We start from the raw sequence: 18,708 nt of genomic DNA, 5'->3' as shown, positions 1-18,708 counted from the left end.
TCATACGATTCGCTTCCAAATATCAGGAGGGAGGGCGGATAAGGGTACGGATGGACTGAAACAGCCGTGGGTTAGTGGCTGTGGGGCTGATGATATACGTAAGGGTTTGTTAAACTTACTATACTTTTCTGTCATTTGAAATTCTCCAGGAGTATTTTTTTCATCCTAATAATTCTGACACATGAATACAAATTTCAAAGTTTCTGAAGAACATTGCTTAAAGCAATGCTGTTAAGACGCCACGTAGTATTGACAAACGCTTTAAATATGACCGCGTTTGGTGTTACGGACATGGGAGAATATAGCCAAAACTGCAGTCATAGTGATATTGTAAGCATTAAGTTATGTAGCCCCACATTTCCTGTTGGTATTTTGCTTTATGGTTCTCAAGGTTGAGTGTGCATCCAAATGCTTGGAAGGGAGCTGATGACACACATATTTCAGGTCTCAAGCCATGGAGATTCTGATGAGGTTTGGAGTGTTATCCCCAAATTTACATTTTTAGTGAGCTCATGAGGTGACTTACTGGCTATGCTTACTGTTAGATTTTCATTTCATTGAGGTAGAGAACACACAAAATGCAGCTGCGAAATATTTTAATTAAGGCTTTTTTGCAATAAAAATGACTTCAAGGTCTTGTGGATTTTTAAAAGAAAATCCATACGAAAGACACTAGTTACAAATCTGTCTTCACTGCCATTGCCATTTCTTTTATAGTTGCATGAGAAAGGAGCAAGGAGTCTAAGTGATGATAATACTGGCCCCCAAAGTCTTCTCAAAGCTGTTAGATTACTCAAGATACTCATTTTTACAGTGTTAGGAATACATGCCCAGTTTTCCAGCAAAAGGTTCAGTTCTGTGTAAGGAAAAGGTTGAAAAGCCTGAACAGAAGCCCTGCTTGTGCTGGTATATTTCAGCCAGCTGGCAGTCACCTTACTTGGAGGTGTGCGTCTTTTGCTCTCAGTCTTGGCTGTGTGGTGCCGATGACACAGTGCAGGGCGTTCGGTACCAGAGGCGGAGGTGCTGTCGCTTCCGGCACAGCAAGCGAGGAGTTCCTAAACATGCTTGCTTAAAACATGGTAAATAAATGTAAAGCGCCGATGGGCAGAAGGCAGAGAAAGGACCGGGCACATGTGGAATGCCCGCTATGTCCCCGGTGCCTTGTACATACTGGTTCAAGGAGACAAAGCCGCTGCTGAGCGAATACAGAATTTCCCCACCCTGTATAGAGCTTTTTACAATTATGTCTAAACCATGCCCAACGATGGAGGTGCACTTTATTCATTATGTTAGCATAACAGGAATATAAATGAAGACAGTGAGGGTATTTTCTTGACCCAGACCATTGCAAAGACCAAAGGGTGCCAAATGAGAACAGGTCATTTCTGTATAGTTCTTGAAAAAAAGAGGAACCGGAAAATGTGAATGGAATTAATAACATATTCTCGTTTCTATTCGGAGGTAGTTGTCAAAAATCACGGTCAAAGACTGATGTCTACCAAGTAGGAGTGCTGTTATCCTGACAGCAAGTTAAGAGTCCCTGCCAGTCCCGCTCTTGCCTCGCATGCAATAAGCTCAGTGGAAAGGCAGTTGGGATCTTCCTGATCATTCACGTGTCTACCTTTCTAAGGTCTGTGCCCCCAGAAGAGTTCATTTTACTGCATCGGTGAACTACACATTATCATCGCTTCAAGGCAAGTCTAAAATCTGTTTTACCCTCAAACGTCTGTGATTTTTTTCATTAAACACACCCGGAATAACATTGACACTTCATGCTCTAGTATCGAATCTTCTGTGGCCTTTATTAAAACCTTAAATCTAGTTCCTTTACCCTAAAGATACTGAACATGGGGGTAAAGCTTAATGGAAAATTTCCTCACTAAAAACTGAACTTGTGGGACCACAGCCCCCGTGTCCAGTACTGAGGGTCTGGGGTCTATCTCTATGTCAGGTTCCAGGCCTGCTGTTCGAAAGGTGGGCCTGGAGCACACCAGCAAGGGAGCCTGTCCCCAGGAGCCTGCCATGTCTACGGCAAGCCTGCTCCAAGGAGGAGTGCTAAGTTCCATAGCTCCTGACCTCTCAAACCGAGCCGGACCGTAGTGGTCTCACGCCCCCCGTGACCGCTCGGTGGGTTTACGTACCGAGGCATCTGGTGACAGAATGGTGCCGCCGAGCCTGTTCGTGTCTGTGTAGCAGAAAGGCATGCGACGGGTACATACTGATTAGTGGTCGTGCTCACCTTCATCTAAGAGGGTAATCGAGGGAGGAGAGGTCAGACCCATGGGAATGGCCATTTGCGTTTTGTACTCTGAACACAGTGCTGGCTCTGGTGGATTTGTGGGGAGACTGGACTTGTCTCCACACATGGGTGAGGCCAACTGGGACACATAATTCAAATTAGTTTCTCCAGCTGGTATTTCTCCCAGGGAGTTGACGTAGTTTTTTCCTAGTGCCTTCGGTCCATTTTCAGATGATGTCAACAGTCCCAGCTGACTTGGCTGGGCTTTAGGGGTTACTGGGACGTGGCCACAAGAAACGGAGTCAGAAGCCGCCTGATTATAGGTAAAGTTCTCAAAACAGATGCAGGGGCCAGGCCCGGAGTGGCTCTTCTCTGTTGGGAGGAGGTAAAGGTAGGTGGGCTTGGTGGGTTCAGTTTCTGTCAGTGACTTCCTAGTGCCTTCCTGCTTGTTTATGACTTCAATAGCATCTGGAATACAGTCCTTGACATTCATTATTGTTAGGCGGGGGTTCTCCTGGAACAAACAAAAGAAATGCAAATAGTGTGTGTGTGTGTGTGTGTGTGTGTGTGTGTGTGTGTGTGTGTGTCAGAGTATATAAAGTATATGCGAAACGCACTCAGGGCTTCAGGTTTTGTGTGTGTGTTGTCCTAGTCACAAGTTAACTGCAGGTGCTGTTGCAAACCAAAGGATTTCCCCCGATGGAAGAAATCTCAAGGCTCCATTCACCCATTTCACAGCCCTGGGAGATGAGGTGGCCGTCGCTGTTATGTCTTCTAAGGAAGTCTAGAAAAGTACTATCACAGCCCTAACCTTCGATTAGTCTTTAACAGATACGTGGTATACGTACAATCTCCCAGCATTTACCTTGGATTTTATTAATGACAGAACGCTGCTCTTGTACGGATCTGGAATGTCAGGGTAACACTTCTCCTTCATCCTAGAAAACAGTGAAAATTAGACTGAATTTTGCAATATAGTGAATAGTTTAGAGAAGTCTGCAGTCAGCTTCCTGGGTGCTCACCCTCGCTCTATCACTGACTGTGGGACCTTGGCCAGGCTATTTAACTCCGCTATGTTTACATCTTCTCATCCATTCAACAGAGATAAGGCTCTTACTTACAAGTGGCGTGGAGAGGATTAAATGAGCCGGAGGCAAAGTACTCAGAATCACTTAGAATACTGCCAAGCACACACTACGTGAAATACCATAATCTTAACTAGTGTTACTGAACAGGCTTTGCAATCTTTTCAAACGGCTATTGTTTTCCTTATGTCTCGACCTGAAAAGCAAAAATGTTAATAGAATTTTCACATTTTCATCGAAGTCTCTGTCCTTCACCTTTGTGGCACCTTCTCTCATTTTATTCCGTGTGATTTCTATCTTATTAAACTCTTTTCTAGATATTTCTCTTTCTTCTTAGATAAAATCTTCCCCACGCACTTACCATTGACTTTTCAAGTAGCATAAGATCATGATGAGCAAAATGGAGAAAATCATGGGGAGTGTGATACGTATCAGTATATGGGCTGGAGAAGAAAACAGAGAAAATTTTCCTGAGTACTTTTCCCTCCTCAAAGGAACAAAGGTAAGTTTGAGAGTAATTTTACATAGTGATTAATCCTCAAAGGTCTAGTTATGCAAGATTCGATCTGAATTCTGGCTGATGGGGTGGGGGGTTCCACCTCCCAACCAACACAGGGACCGTTCGCCGTCAACACCTTGACTTGGACTTGGTCCCTCCTCTATGAGACCGGATCACTACTTCCAATTCTTCACCCCCCCCCACCGCCCCCATATCAGAATTATTACCCCCCCCCCACCCTTGCCAAAGCTTCGCAGTGAGCATACTTTCCTGTGTCCTGACTTGGGGCTCAGCCACGTGACTAGGTTTGGCCAATGGGCTGGTAGTAGCTGTAACACGAGCAGCTGCTTTAAGTGCACACGCACAGCCTGCCTTGCCCTCCAGGCCCCTGTGATCCACCAGGAGAAGGATCTGTCTCTCACAACCGCTGCCCTTTTAGCCTGAGCCCCAGAGTGAAGCCATGGAACCAACCCAAACCTGACGGAAGCCTGGAGTCCAGCCTGGCACAGCCCCGCTGAGATCAGTTAAGCCAAGAGCATGAACAGAAATACTCGTTTTTGTATGCCACGGAGATTTTGAGGGTTTCTGTTGCACTTCAGAAATGAAATAATGCACCCCCCACTTTTAGTCAGTCTCAGACAAAATGACCTGAATGTGTCTTCACCTAGAATAATTATCCATTTTGATTCCTCAGGTAGGTCATTTTCTTAAATACCCATCTTTTCTGTTCCCACTGCCTGCAAGCCCAACAAATAATAATTTCACTGGGCCAGTAAACACGGTCTTTTGCAGATGCAAACTGCACAGGGAGGGGGGTTGGTGGGCTAACGGTCATTCACACGTACACATGTACGTATATTTCTGTTCAATATATCTGCTTCCCTGCCCCCCCCAACCCCCCCCCCCCCCCCCCACCTGCTCACCAGCCCTGACACCTGGCTGTCCTGGAAGGAATGAGGTTTGATTTGGGGCTGGGGATATGGTGGGAAATGTTGGCATTTTGTAAGGGAGGACGGGCCTGGGTAGATGCCCAGCCCAGTGCTATGAGGCAGCACAGGGGTCTGAAGAAAAGGACACACGGAGAGGTAAGACGATGCCGGAGCAAACGCCTCACCAACTGGCCTGAAGTTAAACCTGATGGCAGAAAGGGGGAAGAAACTCTCTTCCTGACTCCACTAAAGAATACTTTGCTCTCAACTCAGTACTTTGGACTACTATAACTGGTTTTAAGATTCGGTTAAGTTATAGACTTCTAACTTACTTAAGAAGCCCGGGGACCTAGCCATGGTAGTTTCCAAGTTTCAGACTGGTTTTGCTAAACTTTTTTAGCAAAATGCATGATGAAATGCATTATATGCATTCAGAAAAGTGCTCATAAGAGCACAGCTCAATGCATTTTCACAAGTGCCAACACACGTGGCCAGTACCCAGAGCAAGAAAAGGAACATCAGCTCCCCAGAAAGCCCCCCTGGTGTCCCCATCCAATCATCGTCCCCTCCCAAGGTAACCACCATCTTGCCTTCTAATAACACACATGGCACTTGCCTCTTTCTGTAGCGGACTCTTACAGCAAGGGTCAGGGCTGGCTTCTGTCACTCGGCATGGCAGTTGTGACATTCGCCCGTATTATTTTTGTAACTGCAGAATGTCATTCTCATTGCTCTAATTACGCACTTTATTTTCCTTTTTAATACTAGTCAATAAGCCAATAAAGAGTCACAGCCGAGGCTAAGGAGGTTTATCATGAATAAGGGAGATAAATGAAATCTAGAAAATATACTTGAGGTAAAGACAGTTATTTGTATTATGATGTATGTGTACACACACACACACACACACACACACACACACACCCTCTACCAGCTAAATAAAATACCAAAGCTGGAATAACAACAGCCTGAATATAAATTAAAATTTTTTGACTTTACCCTAAAACAGTTAAGAGTGCTCAAATAATATAAATCCTTGACTGACATCTGAGAGTTCTGACCTTCAACTTGGAAACCTGGGGCCACGTTGCAGCTGACAAGTGAGCAGCCCTGAGTGCCCCGATCTGCCGGCATAGACACAGATGTCCTCACCCTGGTCAGCAGCTCTACCTGCTGTGGCCACCATGTCCCTACGGCTCTGCCACCAGCAAAGGGACCCTGCACCGAGGACCTAGGATCGCTGGTAACTTGAGGCAGACTTTTCAGCCTGTTTCCCAGAGAGGAGTGTCTGCAAAGGTCCCTTCCAGTGGGGACCTTCCATGATACACAATTTGATACTTGCTTTTCCTCTTCTTCTCCATCAGTATCTTCCTCCCCCTGCACCCCACCCCCACCTTCCTGTTTATTGGAGGTCAGTGTTTACCACCAGAATCTGATTTACCATTAACTGGTTCCTGCTGCCCTTCTCCCTGCCCTCTTCTTTCTCCTCCTTTCAAGCCAAATGCATTTTGAAAAGTGGATCTCTTTATCTCATTTTTCCCCCACCAATCGGCAAACAGCAGGTTCATGAAGGAACCTGCCTGATCCCAGCAGACCCCACCCCATCTCTCTCAACTGCCCCCAGAAAGGCAAAGTCAGGAAGCGGCTGGTTTGCCACTGAGGGAAACCAGCCAGGGAGCCGGCTGCCGAGGGCAGCTCTGCTGAGAAAACCACCCGCCCTCCTCTAGACAGTGGGCCTGGGGCCCCGGGGGCCCTTCTGAAGTTGACAGGAAACTGCCATCTGTGATTTTCCAGCCATTTTGGGACTGAGTTCAAGTCATTTTGGGCCCGAGTGGCTCAGGGACCACTGCGACAGACAGGCCAGAGGAAGGTTCCAGGCCATAAGTCAGTCAGACTCTTGTCTGTTTAACGTAGTTGGATTCTGTGTGACATTTTTTGTGTGTGTGTGACACAGAATCCCATCTAGAGAAAGAGAAAGAGAGACAGAGAAGAAAGGTTTAAAAATTCCTGATCTCGACAACTCACAGTATTCATCTGGAGTTGTGACCTTTGTGAAAGCGCCCTGGGGGCCCTCGCCGACACTGGTGTATGGAGTGAGGAAAAACTCATAGAAAGACGCCGGCTGCAGGTTTTCCACGACAAATGTCTTCTGTTTGGGGTTGTCAATTTTGTATTTGCAACATATTGAATCATCTGTAATTTAAAAGAAAAAACAAATTTTTTTCAAGAAAAAAAAAAGCGTGAGAGAGATCTTATGACAGGGTTGGGCACCAATAATCGTCTTGTTGACTCAGCACCGTCAACATCCTACACCAATCAAATATTAAATCATCATTTCATCACTCTGGGTCATGGCTGAAATCTTGAAAACATGGCAAGAAAAGGTGGTGATCCAGAGAGAGCACACTAGTGTGGGAGAGACAGTAAGAGCTGGAGAGAGACTTAAAAATACATTGTAATAACCTTTAACAAAGTCAAAGGGAAAAAAAGAAAAAGGGCTTAGCGAGGAAGCTTCGTAACCGGCAGGTTTTCCTAAGCAGCTGATGGTATTTCAAATGCTTCCCAAAATACCGGGCACTCTGTTTTAAGTAAGTCAAAACACTGACCCCCTGCGGTCTGGCCCACTAGTTTGCTGAAGAACACTCTGGATCAAAAAGCATGCGAGAACAGGATTCAGTGTGGCCGGGCTCAGACATGGCGGCCTCGCTGGCGGTTTTGAAGAGTGAAGTCTTGAAAGAGTAAACCAACCAACAAACACACGCGTCACCTGAGAGGACTGCCTTTTCAGATCCCGGGAGGCATCGCGCAGCCTTGGACTTCAGATAGAGGGAGTACCCTTGTACAAAACCGGGCTGGGACTCGGCGGCATAGTCCTTCCAGCTCAGAGTAAAGGAGTAGGAGGTCAGGTTACTCATGAGCACTTGAGGGTTGTCTGAAGGCACTAGGAAAGGAAGTCGGGGTAAGAAGAGTCATCACTCGGAAATCTTCTCAGAGGGCTCACGTGAACTAAAAGTAGGGCCACAGCCAACCCCAGAGCCTGTAGGCACTTACATGCCTCGTTCGGGAGTTTTCTCCACTTCTCGGGGGGGATTTATGCCCTGACACAGTTTGTGAGGCCTGGGAAGGAGGGGACCCATCTTCCTGTCCAAGTCTTGCCTTTCACAGATGAAGACAAGGACGGCCAGAGAGACTCAACAGCTTGCGCAAGGTCACGCAGCAAAAAGGAGAATGAAGGCCTTCTTAGACTTCATTCTGCTCTTGGATTCTAAACAGTGCTTGACGGAAGACCCTGCCAGAGGACGGACTGAAGGGGGTTTTGGCGGGACTCTAGCTCCCGGGTTGTGACAGCACCAAGCTACGCGTCACTGATGCAACCCAGGAGTGTTTGTTCCGGAGGTTTCCTGAGCCTGTTTCACACGCAAGTGCGCGCACACCCTGCCAGTCTCAGCCCCCTCCCACCCATGAAGGGGTGGGAAGAGGTGACCTGATCGGTGCAAGGGAGGAGAGGTCCCAAAGGGCCCAGATTTCAGTGGGATCGAAATTGCCTTCCATGGCTGGTGGAACCACAGGAAAATTTCCGAGGATGATTTCACGGCATGTGTCAAAAGTCTTAAAAATTGTAAAAGAAATGAGAAACTATGTAAATTCATGCCTTGATTCAAGTATTCTAAGACCTCATTTAAAAACCATTATTGTGGATATGGACAAAGATTTCACTAGAATGATGGTGACTCGGGGCATAAGAGGTTGGGCTAAGGATAAAAGAGACTGAGCACTGCAGAGAGAAATCACTTGAAGATGCGTTTCATAGTTTATAGTTGAAAAACTTGTAATCCTCAATGTCCGACGACAGGCGATTTGACATATGCAAACAATTATTTGCAATGATATAGTTAAATAATACTTAGTGACATGCGTCAAAAAAGCACTTTATAAACTGGATGAAGTCCCATTTTTACTTAAAAATGTTTATCTGTACAGGGAGAGAAATACCTGGATATACATCAAATATTAACTCGGGATATTTGTTTTCTGGGGTGGCAAAATTAGCAATGAGTTTGTCTTCTTTTGCCATACACTGTCTTTAATGAAAATGGTTTATAGTTTATGATTAAAAATATTTTTTAAATCCAATTACCAGAGCAAATGGGAAACCAGAAAATCAGGAAGAGTGTTGAAATATTCCTGAACCCACAGCTCGGATCTCTGGATTGTTCTGAACAAGTCTGCCCACGGACACATTAAGCGCTGTAGACTTACCCAGTTCCTGGGAGTATCCTGTTTTTTTCTCTAATAAATAAGGAATCCTTTCTGTAGAAATTCCATAAATTCTGAAGTTGTAGCGAACCCCTGGTCTAAAAGCATCTACAGAAGAAAGGTCAACAGGTTTTCAATAACACAGAGTGACATTCTCTTTATTTCTGCAAAGGAACAAATGAAAAATGAATTGGCGTCTCCTAAATGCCTTCCTCCTCGGGATTTCTGCACTTCATCTCCACCGTCTTCCCTGCTTCCGCTGGCCTTAGAGTCCACTGACTCCAACTAAGCCTGCGGGAGCTGTCCTCTACGCCGTCCTCTCCGACAAGGGCTCTCGAACACCATCTTGTCCACGTGCAGGAAAGTGGGTGCAGAATTCAGTCACGCACAGAAAACCATTTTATTTTACTTTTTAATGTTTAGTTTTTGAGAGAGAGAGACTGACAGAGTGTGAGCAGGGGAGGGGCAGAGAGAGAGAGGGGAAGACACAGAATCGGAAGCAGGCTCCAGGCTCGGAGCTGTCAGCACAGAGCCCGACACGGGGCTCGAACCCACGAGCCGTGAGGTCATGACCGGAGCCGAAGTCGGAAGCTCGACCGACTGGGCCACCCAGGCGTCCCCAGAAAACCATTTTAAAGTCTCTTCTGACTCCAAGTCCCCTGCAGCGACTTGTCTTCTCTCGCCACCCCCCACCCCACCAAGCTGAGCACTAGAAGGCTTTGCTTGCACTTCCTCATTTTCCCCTCACACCCGCACCTCTGCAATCCACCTTCGGCACCCGCCATGCCACTGACACCGCCCAGGCCGAGGGCAGCCTCATTCCCTCACTGAATGCCCTCCCTGGCCTCCGTCACCCTCTGCAGGTCGACGATTCCCCACATCTTTACCTCAAGCCCAGCAGATGGCGCTACTGATACCTCTACTCCAGCAGCAAACCTAGGCTTCTGGGACTCCACTAAACTGCCATTCCTGAAATTACAACTCCAACGTGGGAAGTAAGAGATCAAATTCTACATTTGCCACCGAAAGTGAAGGAGCTGATGATTGACTCCGACAACGCTATGTGCTGAATGTGTCCCAAATCCATACACCTCTCTAGACGGGGAGGGTTATAATGTCCCTTTGCCATTCATTTGAGAGAACTGATTTCAAGGCACAAATTTATAAAATCGTGAAAACCTATCCCAGCCTCAGGTCCAGAGCGTGTCTGTGAAAGTATGTTTCAGGCCAAATCTTAGACCACATCATTGCAAAATGTGAACTCCTAGCCCCCGGGCCTGATGTCGTCATTTCAAAATGATTAGTTTAGTACCAAGTATCCATGAGATGGTCCAGAGGTCCTGGTTGAAGTTGCTGCAAGGTGCAGGGAACAAGATGGTAACACGGAGGACTCTCCTTACCTGAGCTGACAACTGTGCTTGTGGTATTGGGACCTAGGTTTCTCCACTGGACATCACAGAGCGGGTCCCCTGGACGTTCACACCACTCCACAACGTAGCCCGTGACGTCTCCGGGTTGGGGTTTCCAAGACAGACAGAATCCGTCCTCTGTGCCCTTGACTCTTTCTTCTTCAACCTCTTCTGCACATTACAAATACAGCCATGCTTCAGATGGAATTCATTGTACATTTTCGAAAAAGTGTTTGAAGAAGAAAATAAACTTGAACACGTACTGTCTCTGACAGTTAAGGGCCCCATCACTTGAGTGGCTACAGAAGCTTGGGGATGGGGTAATGTTTTCACAGGTGATTTCCTGCCTCTCACCTCCCAGCAAATATTTACATCTGCCCTTAGGATACCTCTGTTCTAATCTTCTGAGACCCAACGAGACTTCAGCCCCAAGACAGGCGTCAGTGAACGACTTGCCATCAGGCCAAATCCAGCCTCCAAAGCTTGTTTTATGACCCTTGAGCTAAGAAGGGGTTTAAGATTTTTAAAGAGCTGCCAAAAACAAAGAATACAGAATATTGAACAGAGGCCGATCATACGATCATACGATTGTACGATATTGAACAGAGGCAGATCTGTGAAGCCTGAAATATTTCCTATCTTCCCCTTTACTCGAAAAACTGGCTGACCCCATGTTTGGCACTTGATCTACCTTTTTTTTTTCTTTAAAGTTTATTTATTTATTTATTTTGAGAGAGAGAGAGAAGCAGAGCACACAAGAGGGGGAGGGGCAGGGAGAGAGGGAGAGGGAGAGGGAGAGAGAGAGAGAGAGAGAGAGAGAGAGAGAGAGAATCCCAAGCAGGCTCTGTGCTGTTGGTGCAGAGCCTGACATGGGGCTCGAACTCATGAACCGTGAGACTATGACCTGAGCCGAAGTCAAGAGTCAGACACTTAATTGACATAGCCACCCAGGCACCCCTTGGTACTTGATCTGCTTTAAAAAAAAAATTTTTTTTTAACGTTTATTTATTTTTGAGACAGAGAGAGACACAGCATGAACGGGGGAGGGGCAGAGAGAGAGGGAGACACAGAATCGGAAGCAGGCTCCAGGATCCGAGCTGTCAGCCCAGAGCCTGATGCGGGGCTCGAACGCACGGACCACGAGATCGTGACCTGAGCTGAAGTCGGACGCTCAACTGACTGAGCCACCCAGGCGCCCCTCGATCTGCTTTTAAAAAATATCTGTTGAACAGATAAATAATGCGCCTTAATCCCCCCACATGATGCTGGCTGCTCCTGAATTATTACTTCTGTGATGTTAGGGGTAGAAACTGAGTGAGAACAACAAAGGAAAGAGTTCAGATACGTACTAAGTTGGACTATGCAGGGACGTGCACACTACTCATGACCAATCTCAACATACTTTATAAGCCACGATAGGTTTAAATTGGAAAAAAGCGATATGATCTCAACAGACGACAGTTCTAGTGATTTCAAGCAGACTCACCCTGCGCCCTCAGGGATGAGAATTTCTCCTAGTTCCCGAGGCTGACCTCACAGCCTGCCACTGTTGACAGGGCAGTGGTCCCAGCCAGTCAAGTGAGACAGACCCAGACCAGGAGTGGGCCTGCAGACAGCTGCTCAGAAAAGCAGTATTTGCTCTGAAAGCAGCAAACATGGCTTGGTATAGACTTCTACTAAAACTTGACTCATTGTTCACCTGCAATTTGAATTTAACTGGGCATCCTGTATTTTATTGGGCAATCCTAATTACACCTGAACATTGGTGTGAAAGCACAGTGCTATTAATTTTTCTAGTTATTATCCAGTGGGGGACACCCAAAGGGATGTGTAGCTCTAGGTATAAGATAAAGGGTTCCCCATGAAGGCCTTTGTATACCCCACCTATGTGGCTTCCCTGTCTTCTTCCATTAAAGAAATAAATCTCGTTTGCATCAAAGTTGACATTTTTCACTCTTATTCACACTGGCTAAAATTTCATCCCAAACTTAGAACCGTAACTCTTATCAAGCTGCTGTTTGAAAGGTGCAAATATGTTTTAAGAAGTGGAGATAGAGGGAAGGAGAAAGGGCATCTTTTTTCAGTCATTCACACTCTAGTATGAATTGGCTTAACCCTAACAGTCGGCCTCATAGCACATTGGTGATTTTATCCACTGAAGTGATTTAAGAATGTGAGCCACTGGGGGGCACCTAGGTGGCTCAGTCAGTTGAGCGTCTGACTTCGGCTCAGGTCATGATCCCACAGCTCGTGGGTCTGAGCCCCGTGTGGGGCTCTGTGTTGACAGCTCAGAGCCTGGAGCCTGCCCCTCCCCCACTCACACGTTCACTCTCCCTCTCTCTCCCTCAAATATAAATAAATATTAAGAAAAAAAAAAAAAGAATGTGGGCCACTTAAGGAAGACTGGATACCCTCACAGGGGAAGGCATGGAGGTCTGAGAGCAGGGCACAGGGAAGGAAGGTTCGGTAGGAACCCACAGACAGAGAAGACCCCCAAACAGGTTACAGTGCTTAGTGTTGTTTGGACCGGGCCTCATTCAAGGCCGTCTTCTTTTACCTATCAGCTCCCCCAGGGTGAATGAAATGCCCACTCTTCCTGCTTTGTCCTAATGAAGACAGAATACAGCTTTTCACTTCCTTCTCTAATGCAGTTCTTGATAAGCAAAGGTCACGTTAAGTAACTCCTTAGTTTTTCTTCTGTGCCCAAGCTTAATTTCTTTTTCTTACTTGACACACTGGATTGTTCTTTAAAAATAAATAAAATAAAACCAAGCAACACTTCTCTCTCATCGAGCCTACTTAACCTAAATTGAAGCCTAACTTGAGTAACAGGTATAACACAACGTGCTGTAGCCCCATGAGCAGGACCTGAAAGTGTCACAGCAGAGCCTGAAGAAGAGCATGATCGACAGGTGCATAAATGAGTGCACGACGTCGACTACTTTCTGCCCAAGCGTGCGTTGTCTCCTACGCGTTCCTGTGCGTGCGTGTGTTGGCAGGGGGGTAGTATATCCAACCTCTTTTTACAGCTCTCCCAAGAAGGTAATTAATATGGCTACTGACTGTCCATGTAAGGTCACCTCTACCTTGTCTGGTCTCTCACAGGCTGAGGGATTAGCCAGTTGCCATCTTTCATTCTACTTCAGCAAAGCCTTCCAGAAAGATGATGCCAGTCAGTTCTCCTTCTCACCTCTGGCAATGCTAATGGGCTCTTTCTGGGTGGCAAGGACTGACAAATATTTTACAGTACGATAAATGCGACCCGCGATTTCATAAGCTACAAAGCACGTTTACACCAACCCCAGCTCTCAGCAAAGACTGTTTATTGGTGTTGCATTTACTTGAGCAAATGTGAGATAATTCTCTGAATTTCTTGGAGAATCTCAGGGCAGCAGTGTCCTGAGCTGTGGCTGAACTCTCACACCGAGGAGGGCTGTCCCGGGAAACACACAGCCATGCCTGGACCAAAAGAAAAAGACTAATGGTGTTCAGGAGCTAGCTCTTTTGTCCCGCCAGGTTACTGCCTTTCCAATGTGTCCGTTGCTACTTAATAACATCACCTGGGCCACAGAATAAAAACAAAACGAAACTCACTGTTTCCAGGGTCTCCGGACACGGCGATGACCGAAGCGGGGGACGTGCCCACACTGTTGTTAGCTGTGACGTGGATTTGGTAAGAACACTGGTCGAGGGTTAGTTCTGTGCCATTGGCCGGAGCAGGAATGGAGAGGAGCTTCAAGGTGGATGGTCTGTCTAGATTTTCTAGAACTACATTATAGAAGAGAATCTTCCCATTGGCCTGCAATTTTGATAGTGGCTGAGAGAAAATACGGATAATCATTTCAAAATGGGTTTTCGGGGCACCTGGGTGGCTCAGGCAGTTAAGCGGCCGACTCTTGATTTCGGCTCAGGCAATGATCTTACAGCTTGTTGAGTTCGAGCCCCACATTGGGGTCTACACTCATAGCGGGGGCCTGCTTGGGATCCTGTCTCCCGCTCTCTGCCCCTCCCCCACTCTCTCAAAAATAAATGTTAAAAAATTCAAAATGGGTTTTTCTTTGAAAGGAGTTTGCATCATTACTTTTTCATCTTTCCTGGCCCCCAACTGCTTTACACACACACACACACACACACACCAGCAAATTAAAAAACAGTTTAATAGAGAAAATAACCATCTAAAGCAAGCTTGAAATCAGGCATTCCGCGGTAACTGAAGTGGAGTACAGAACAGGATTACTTGAGCTCCTCAAGAGCATGTTGTATCTAGAGAGGCATGACCAAGTCAGGAGAGGAAGGGGCTCCTTCAGCCTGGATAAGAAGGGACTCAGAGGGCACCGAGGGGAGAAGACACGAGCAGACCCGGGCAGGAGGGGCCTGGCCCCTGGCCTCCCTTCCCCCTCCAGCCATCCTTCCCTGCGCAGTTGTGCCCTGAGCCATTCACGGAGCACGCGGTTCCCTCTAGACCATCCTCCAGGTCGAAGAGAATTCCCTGCCCACAAGGTCCCAAGCCTGGTGCCAGGGGCCGTCCCCCCCAGCCTGCCCTCTCAAGAACAGCCGGTGCTGGTGCCCCTGGTGTGAGCACCCCCAGGTCTGAGAATGGGTGCAGAGAGAGGCTGTCTGCGGGGCTGTGCCCATGTGTGAGTGCCTGGGCTCCCTGCAGAGATGGCCAGTGTGGAGGTGGGAAGGACAGCCAGGTGGGCGGTGGCTGGGGGCCAAGCCATCCGGTACGGTCATGTTTGATAAGAAAACACGAGCTGAGGAATCCGGGAGTTTCAAGCACAAGCCTGGACTTCCAGGTTGCCATGGAGGCCTTAATAGACAAGGCACAATGACAAAATAGATTTTAGTTTACTTTTTTCAAAATACATGTAAAGTATTTTTTAGCTTGACCCCTAACTCCTACATGTAAGTTACTGTACGTAAATAGTTGTATCTTTCAAATATGGTATGTGCTTTTCCACTTACACCGGTGCCCTGGGCCTTGCAAAACTTAGAGCAGTGGGGCGGGGATTCCCCCACTGGGTAAGACGTTCTGCTGGACTCATGTTAAGATCCCTGCCAGCTGGAGCCCTGCACCGGCAGCCAGCGTCCCACGGAGGGACAGTGCCAAGCCAACGTGTCTGGTGGAATCTGTGCGTCTTACCTTCCAGAATAAAGTCACGACACAATGTCCCTGCACTGACTTCACATTCCTCCAGACATCAGGAGCCTCTGAGGGAGCTGAAATCAACCAAAGAAAAGATCGTGGGTTGCGATATGTACGGAGAACGGTATGTTCACCCTTTTTCTACTCTGGTCAAAGGAGGCGAAGATGACCCGTCCTACCTGAGGCTTGTTTCTCATTTTCTCACTCTCTGTGACTTCCACCCACGTGACCACGGCCGCATTGTTCACTCCTCACCCGGTGCACATGGTAGGTGCCGTACAAAAGGTCTGCTGCATCAAACTGAAAAGCTCTTATCAAGCCTGAGCTTTTGGAAGCCACCGGAACATTTTGGAACCATCCATCAGCTAGACCAACTCTAGGAGGTCAGTTAGGTGAATTTCCCATTTGTTGAATTTCTAGGAGCAGCAGACCATTGCTACAGCCTTGCTCCCTTCGCAAAGGTTGTAACGGAAGCGTGCTAATGGACAGCCCGGGGGCTGGTTGTACCCTTCCACACCTTCACAATTCACATTGGCTGGTCTTCTCACCGGGTCCTAACCTGGGCGCCTCTCCTCGATCCCCTTCCACTGGGAAGGCCACATCCCCCACCTCCCCACGCTGCTGTCTCCCCCAGCTCCTGGCCTGCCTGGGTCAGCTGCCCGCCCGACAGACACTCAGGGCACCCGTTCACTGCCCTTACTACATTGTTCTGGAAAAGTGTGCATCCTTGTCTTTACCTCCAATCAACTGTAGGACAAGTGATCTGATTCCAAACATCCCCATGGAGGAAGAATTACTTTGGAACATAACACATAAAGATTTAGCCGTTTTACAAAAATATAGTTTACTGCCCCCGATAACTGAAACTTAAGTCCTTTTTTAGTTGCAGACACTTTCTCCTCAATTTAAAGATGACCATGGATTTTCCAAAAAAATGTATTGAAGCAGATTTCAATTTGCTAAATAGCCCACTGGAGAAGCCAGTATTAAATCAAAAACGTATTGAAACAACATGGGACTCTAAGCTTAATGCAAAATCTTCAGCTGGTTTATAAATTAGTCCTTGTCAGAACAGTGCCCCACAGCACAGTTGACAGTGCTCCATATTTGTGTCACATAGTCTCTACCCTGGTGCCATTTAAGTCTGCTCACTACAATTCTACTTAAGTATGGTTATAATACACATAGGCATCGACTTTTCCAGCATCAAGCAAAGTGTTATCAGAGGCAAAAAAAAAAAAAAAAAAATCTATAGATTCATCACTAGCAAATTCATCTCATTTTCTTGCTCTCATCAAAAGCAACATTAATTATTTTTAAGGTTTACGGTACTATAACCTAAAAGTATATACAATTTACTAAACACTCTATCCGTTTGCCACTTTCCTTTTGCACTTAACTTTAGTTATAGTGTTGGAATAAACTTCCAAAAAAAAAAAAAAAACAAAAAAAAAAACAAACCCAAAGCCAAGCAGTAACAAAGGAAAAATTCTTTAATAAGACACAACTGGGGAGTGACATTACTGTCAGGAACAGGGCTCTCTGCGGCAGATTCTCCAGGGGTCTATGCTCCCAGTGAGGGGAGGGGTGGGTACATCAGACAAGGAGAGGGAGCCTGCCAAGTACAACTGGTGACCAACCCTTGTGTAGGATCCGATCAGCTGTCCCTGTCACCCCTCAGCTCGAGTCACTGCTTTAACGGTCCTCAAGGGGGAGCGCCTGGGTGGCTCAGTCGGTTAAGCTTCTGACTCTTGGTTTTCGGCTCAGATCATGGTCTCAAGGTTCGTGAGATCGAGAGCCCATACAGGGCTCTGCACTGACAATGTGGAGCCTGCTTGGGATTCTCTCTCTCTCTCCCTTCTCTCTCTGTCCCTCTCTCACATGTGCAAGCATGTGCATTTGCTCTCTCTCTTTCCAAATAAATAAATAATCTTAAAAATAAAATAAAATAAAATGGTCCTCATGGAGAGACACAGAAAGAGCCCTGCCAACCTATACACATAAATATAAGCAAGAATAAAATATATACATATAATCCTTCCTTTGGCAGCCAGAGAACAAGACCTGAATCAACAAGATCTCAAGGCTGTAATAACAACATCAAGAGACAGAACACATAGAATCCAGCTCTGGTTAAGGGTGGAGCTCTGGAGTCAGGTGGCCTGGGTGTGAGTCACAGTCAACAGGCTGACGGGCTAAGCCAATTAAGTCACTTAGCTTCTCTGTGCCTCCTGTCCTCATCTAGGAAGTGAGGATAATTACTCATAGTGTCTCCTGCGTGCTGTGAGGAGGAAAAGGGAAAAACACGGCAAGCGCCTCAAGCTGTCTGGAGCTCAACGTTAGCTGCTATTACAATCATTAATACTGTTAGGTCTCTGCCATTCATTAACTTTGCAAACTAGGTGAGTCTCTCCAATCTATGGGCCCAAACTGCCTCATCTGTAAACTGGTCAACAACAGTAAATTATTATTTTGAATTGGGAGGAGAGGAAAGCAGAGCTCTCCTGAAAGCAGGGCATCCAGTCTCCTGAGGCCTACGTGAACTGAAAGATAATGGTTATTTGTCAGAAAAACCCACCCACTGTTCCGTCAGTGGTGAGGAACCTCCCACCGCAACAGTGATCGAGAACGCTCACAGTTTGCTGTTGTTGAACAAACGATGTATCAATAATTGTTAAGTTTCCAAACACCATTACATTTCCAAACATAGCCTGAAGTTGTTTGGTAGGAGATCAACGCCTTCCTCGGCAGCAACACTACCGTTTGTCCCCAGTCCTTAATTTAAAAGTCTATCCTAATTTACGGAGCCCCAGATCCGATGGGAATCCAGCAACGCCAAGAGCTTATAAGCCGTTCTGGCAAAACCAAAGACGAGAGAGAAAATGTACAAAAGAAATAATGCTGAATGACCTAGGTCACTGAGGTGGATGACCATTGAGGTGGATGAGGTGGATCCCGCTGAGGTGGATGTCTTCCTGTTCACATCTCACTAAGCATTTAATTCAGTTCTTTTTTTAAAAGATGGTACTCAGGGGCGCCTGGGTGGTTCAGTCCATTAAGCGTCTGACTCCCAATTTCGGCTCAGGTCACAATCCCAGGCTGTGGGATCAAGTCCCAAGGTGGTCTCCTCACTGAGTGTGGAGC

The 18,708-nt window shown here is 46.7% G+C and overlaps 1 protein-coding gene across 4 annotated transcripts in view; it reads right to left on the bottom strand.

The window, feature by feature from the left end:
- Positions 1–579: 579 nt before the first annotated feature.
- The window catches only part of OSMR (oncostatin M receptor), a 52,428-nt gene continuing 34,299 nt past the window's right edge, over positions 580–18,708 (bottom strand). For all 4 annotated transcript variants that reach the window (XM_086677568.1, XM_086677544.1, XM_086677550.1 and 1 more), the window contains exons 10-18: positions 15,562–15,638; positions 14,013–14,235; positions 10,410–10,589; positions 9,013–9,117; positions 7,520–7,693; positions 6,778–6,945; positions 3,686–3,767; positions 3,105–3,177; positions 580–2,753 (exon numbers count right to left, since the gene is read on the bottom strand). In XM_086677568.1, coding sequence (XP_086533694.1) covers positions 2,223–2,753; positions 3,105–3,177; positions 3,686–3,767; positions 6,778–6,945; positions 7,520–7,693; positions 9,013–9,117; positions 10,410–10,589; positions 14,013–14,235; positions 15,562–15,638 — 1,613 coding nt within the window. In that variant the 3' untranslated portion in view covers positions 580–2,222. The remainder of the gene's footprint in view (positions 2,754–3,104; positions 3,178–3,685; positions 3,768–6,777; positions 6,946–7,519; positions 7,694–9,012; positions 9,118–10,409; positions 10,590–14,012; positions 14,236–15,561; positions 15,639–18,708) is intronic.

Source organism: Puma concolor, chromosome A1 (genome assembly GCF_028749965.1).
Source record: "Puma concolor isolate L17-30 chromosome A1, mPumCon1.1.hap2, whole genome shotgun sequence".
NCBI lineage: Eukaryota > Metazoa > Chordata > Mammalia > Carnivora > Felidae > Puma > Puma concolor.
The sequence above is the reverse complement of the archived record's forward strand: the minus strand, read 5'-3'. Positions and strand labels throughout refer to the sequence as shown.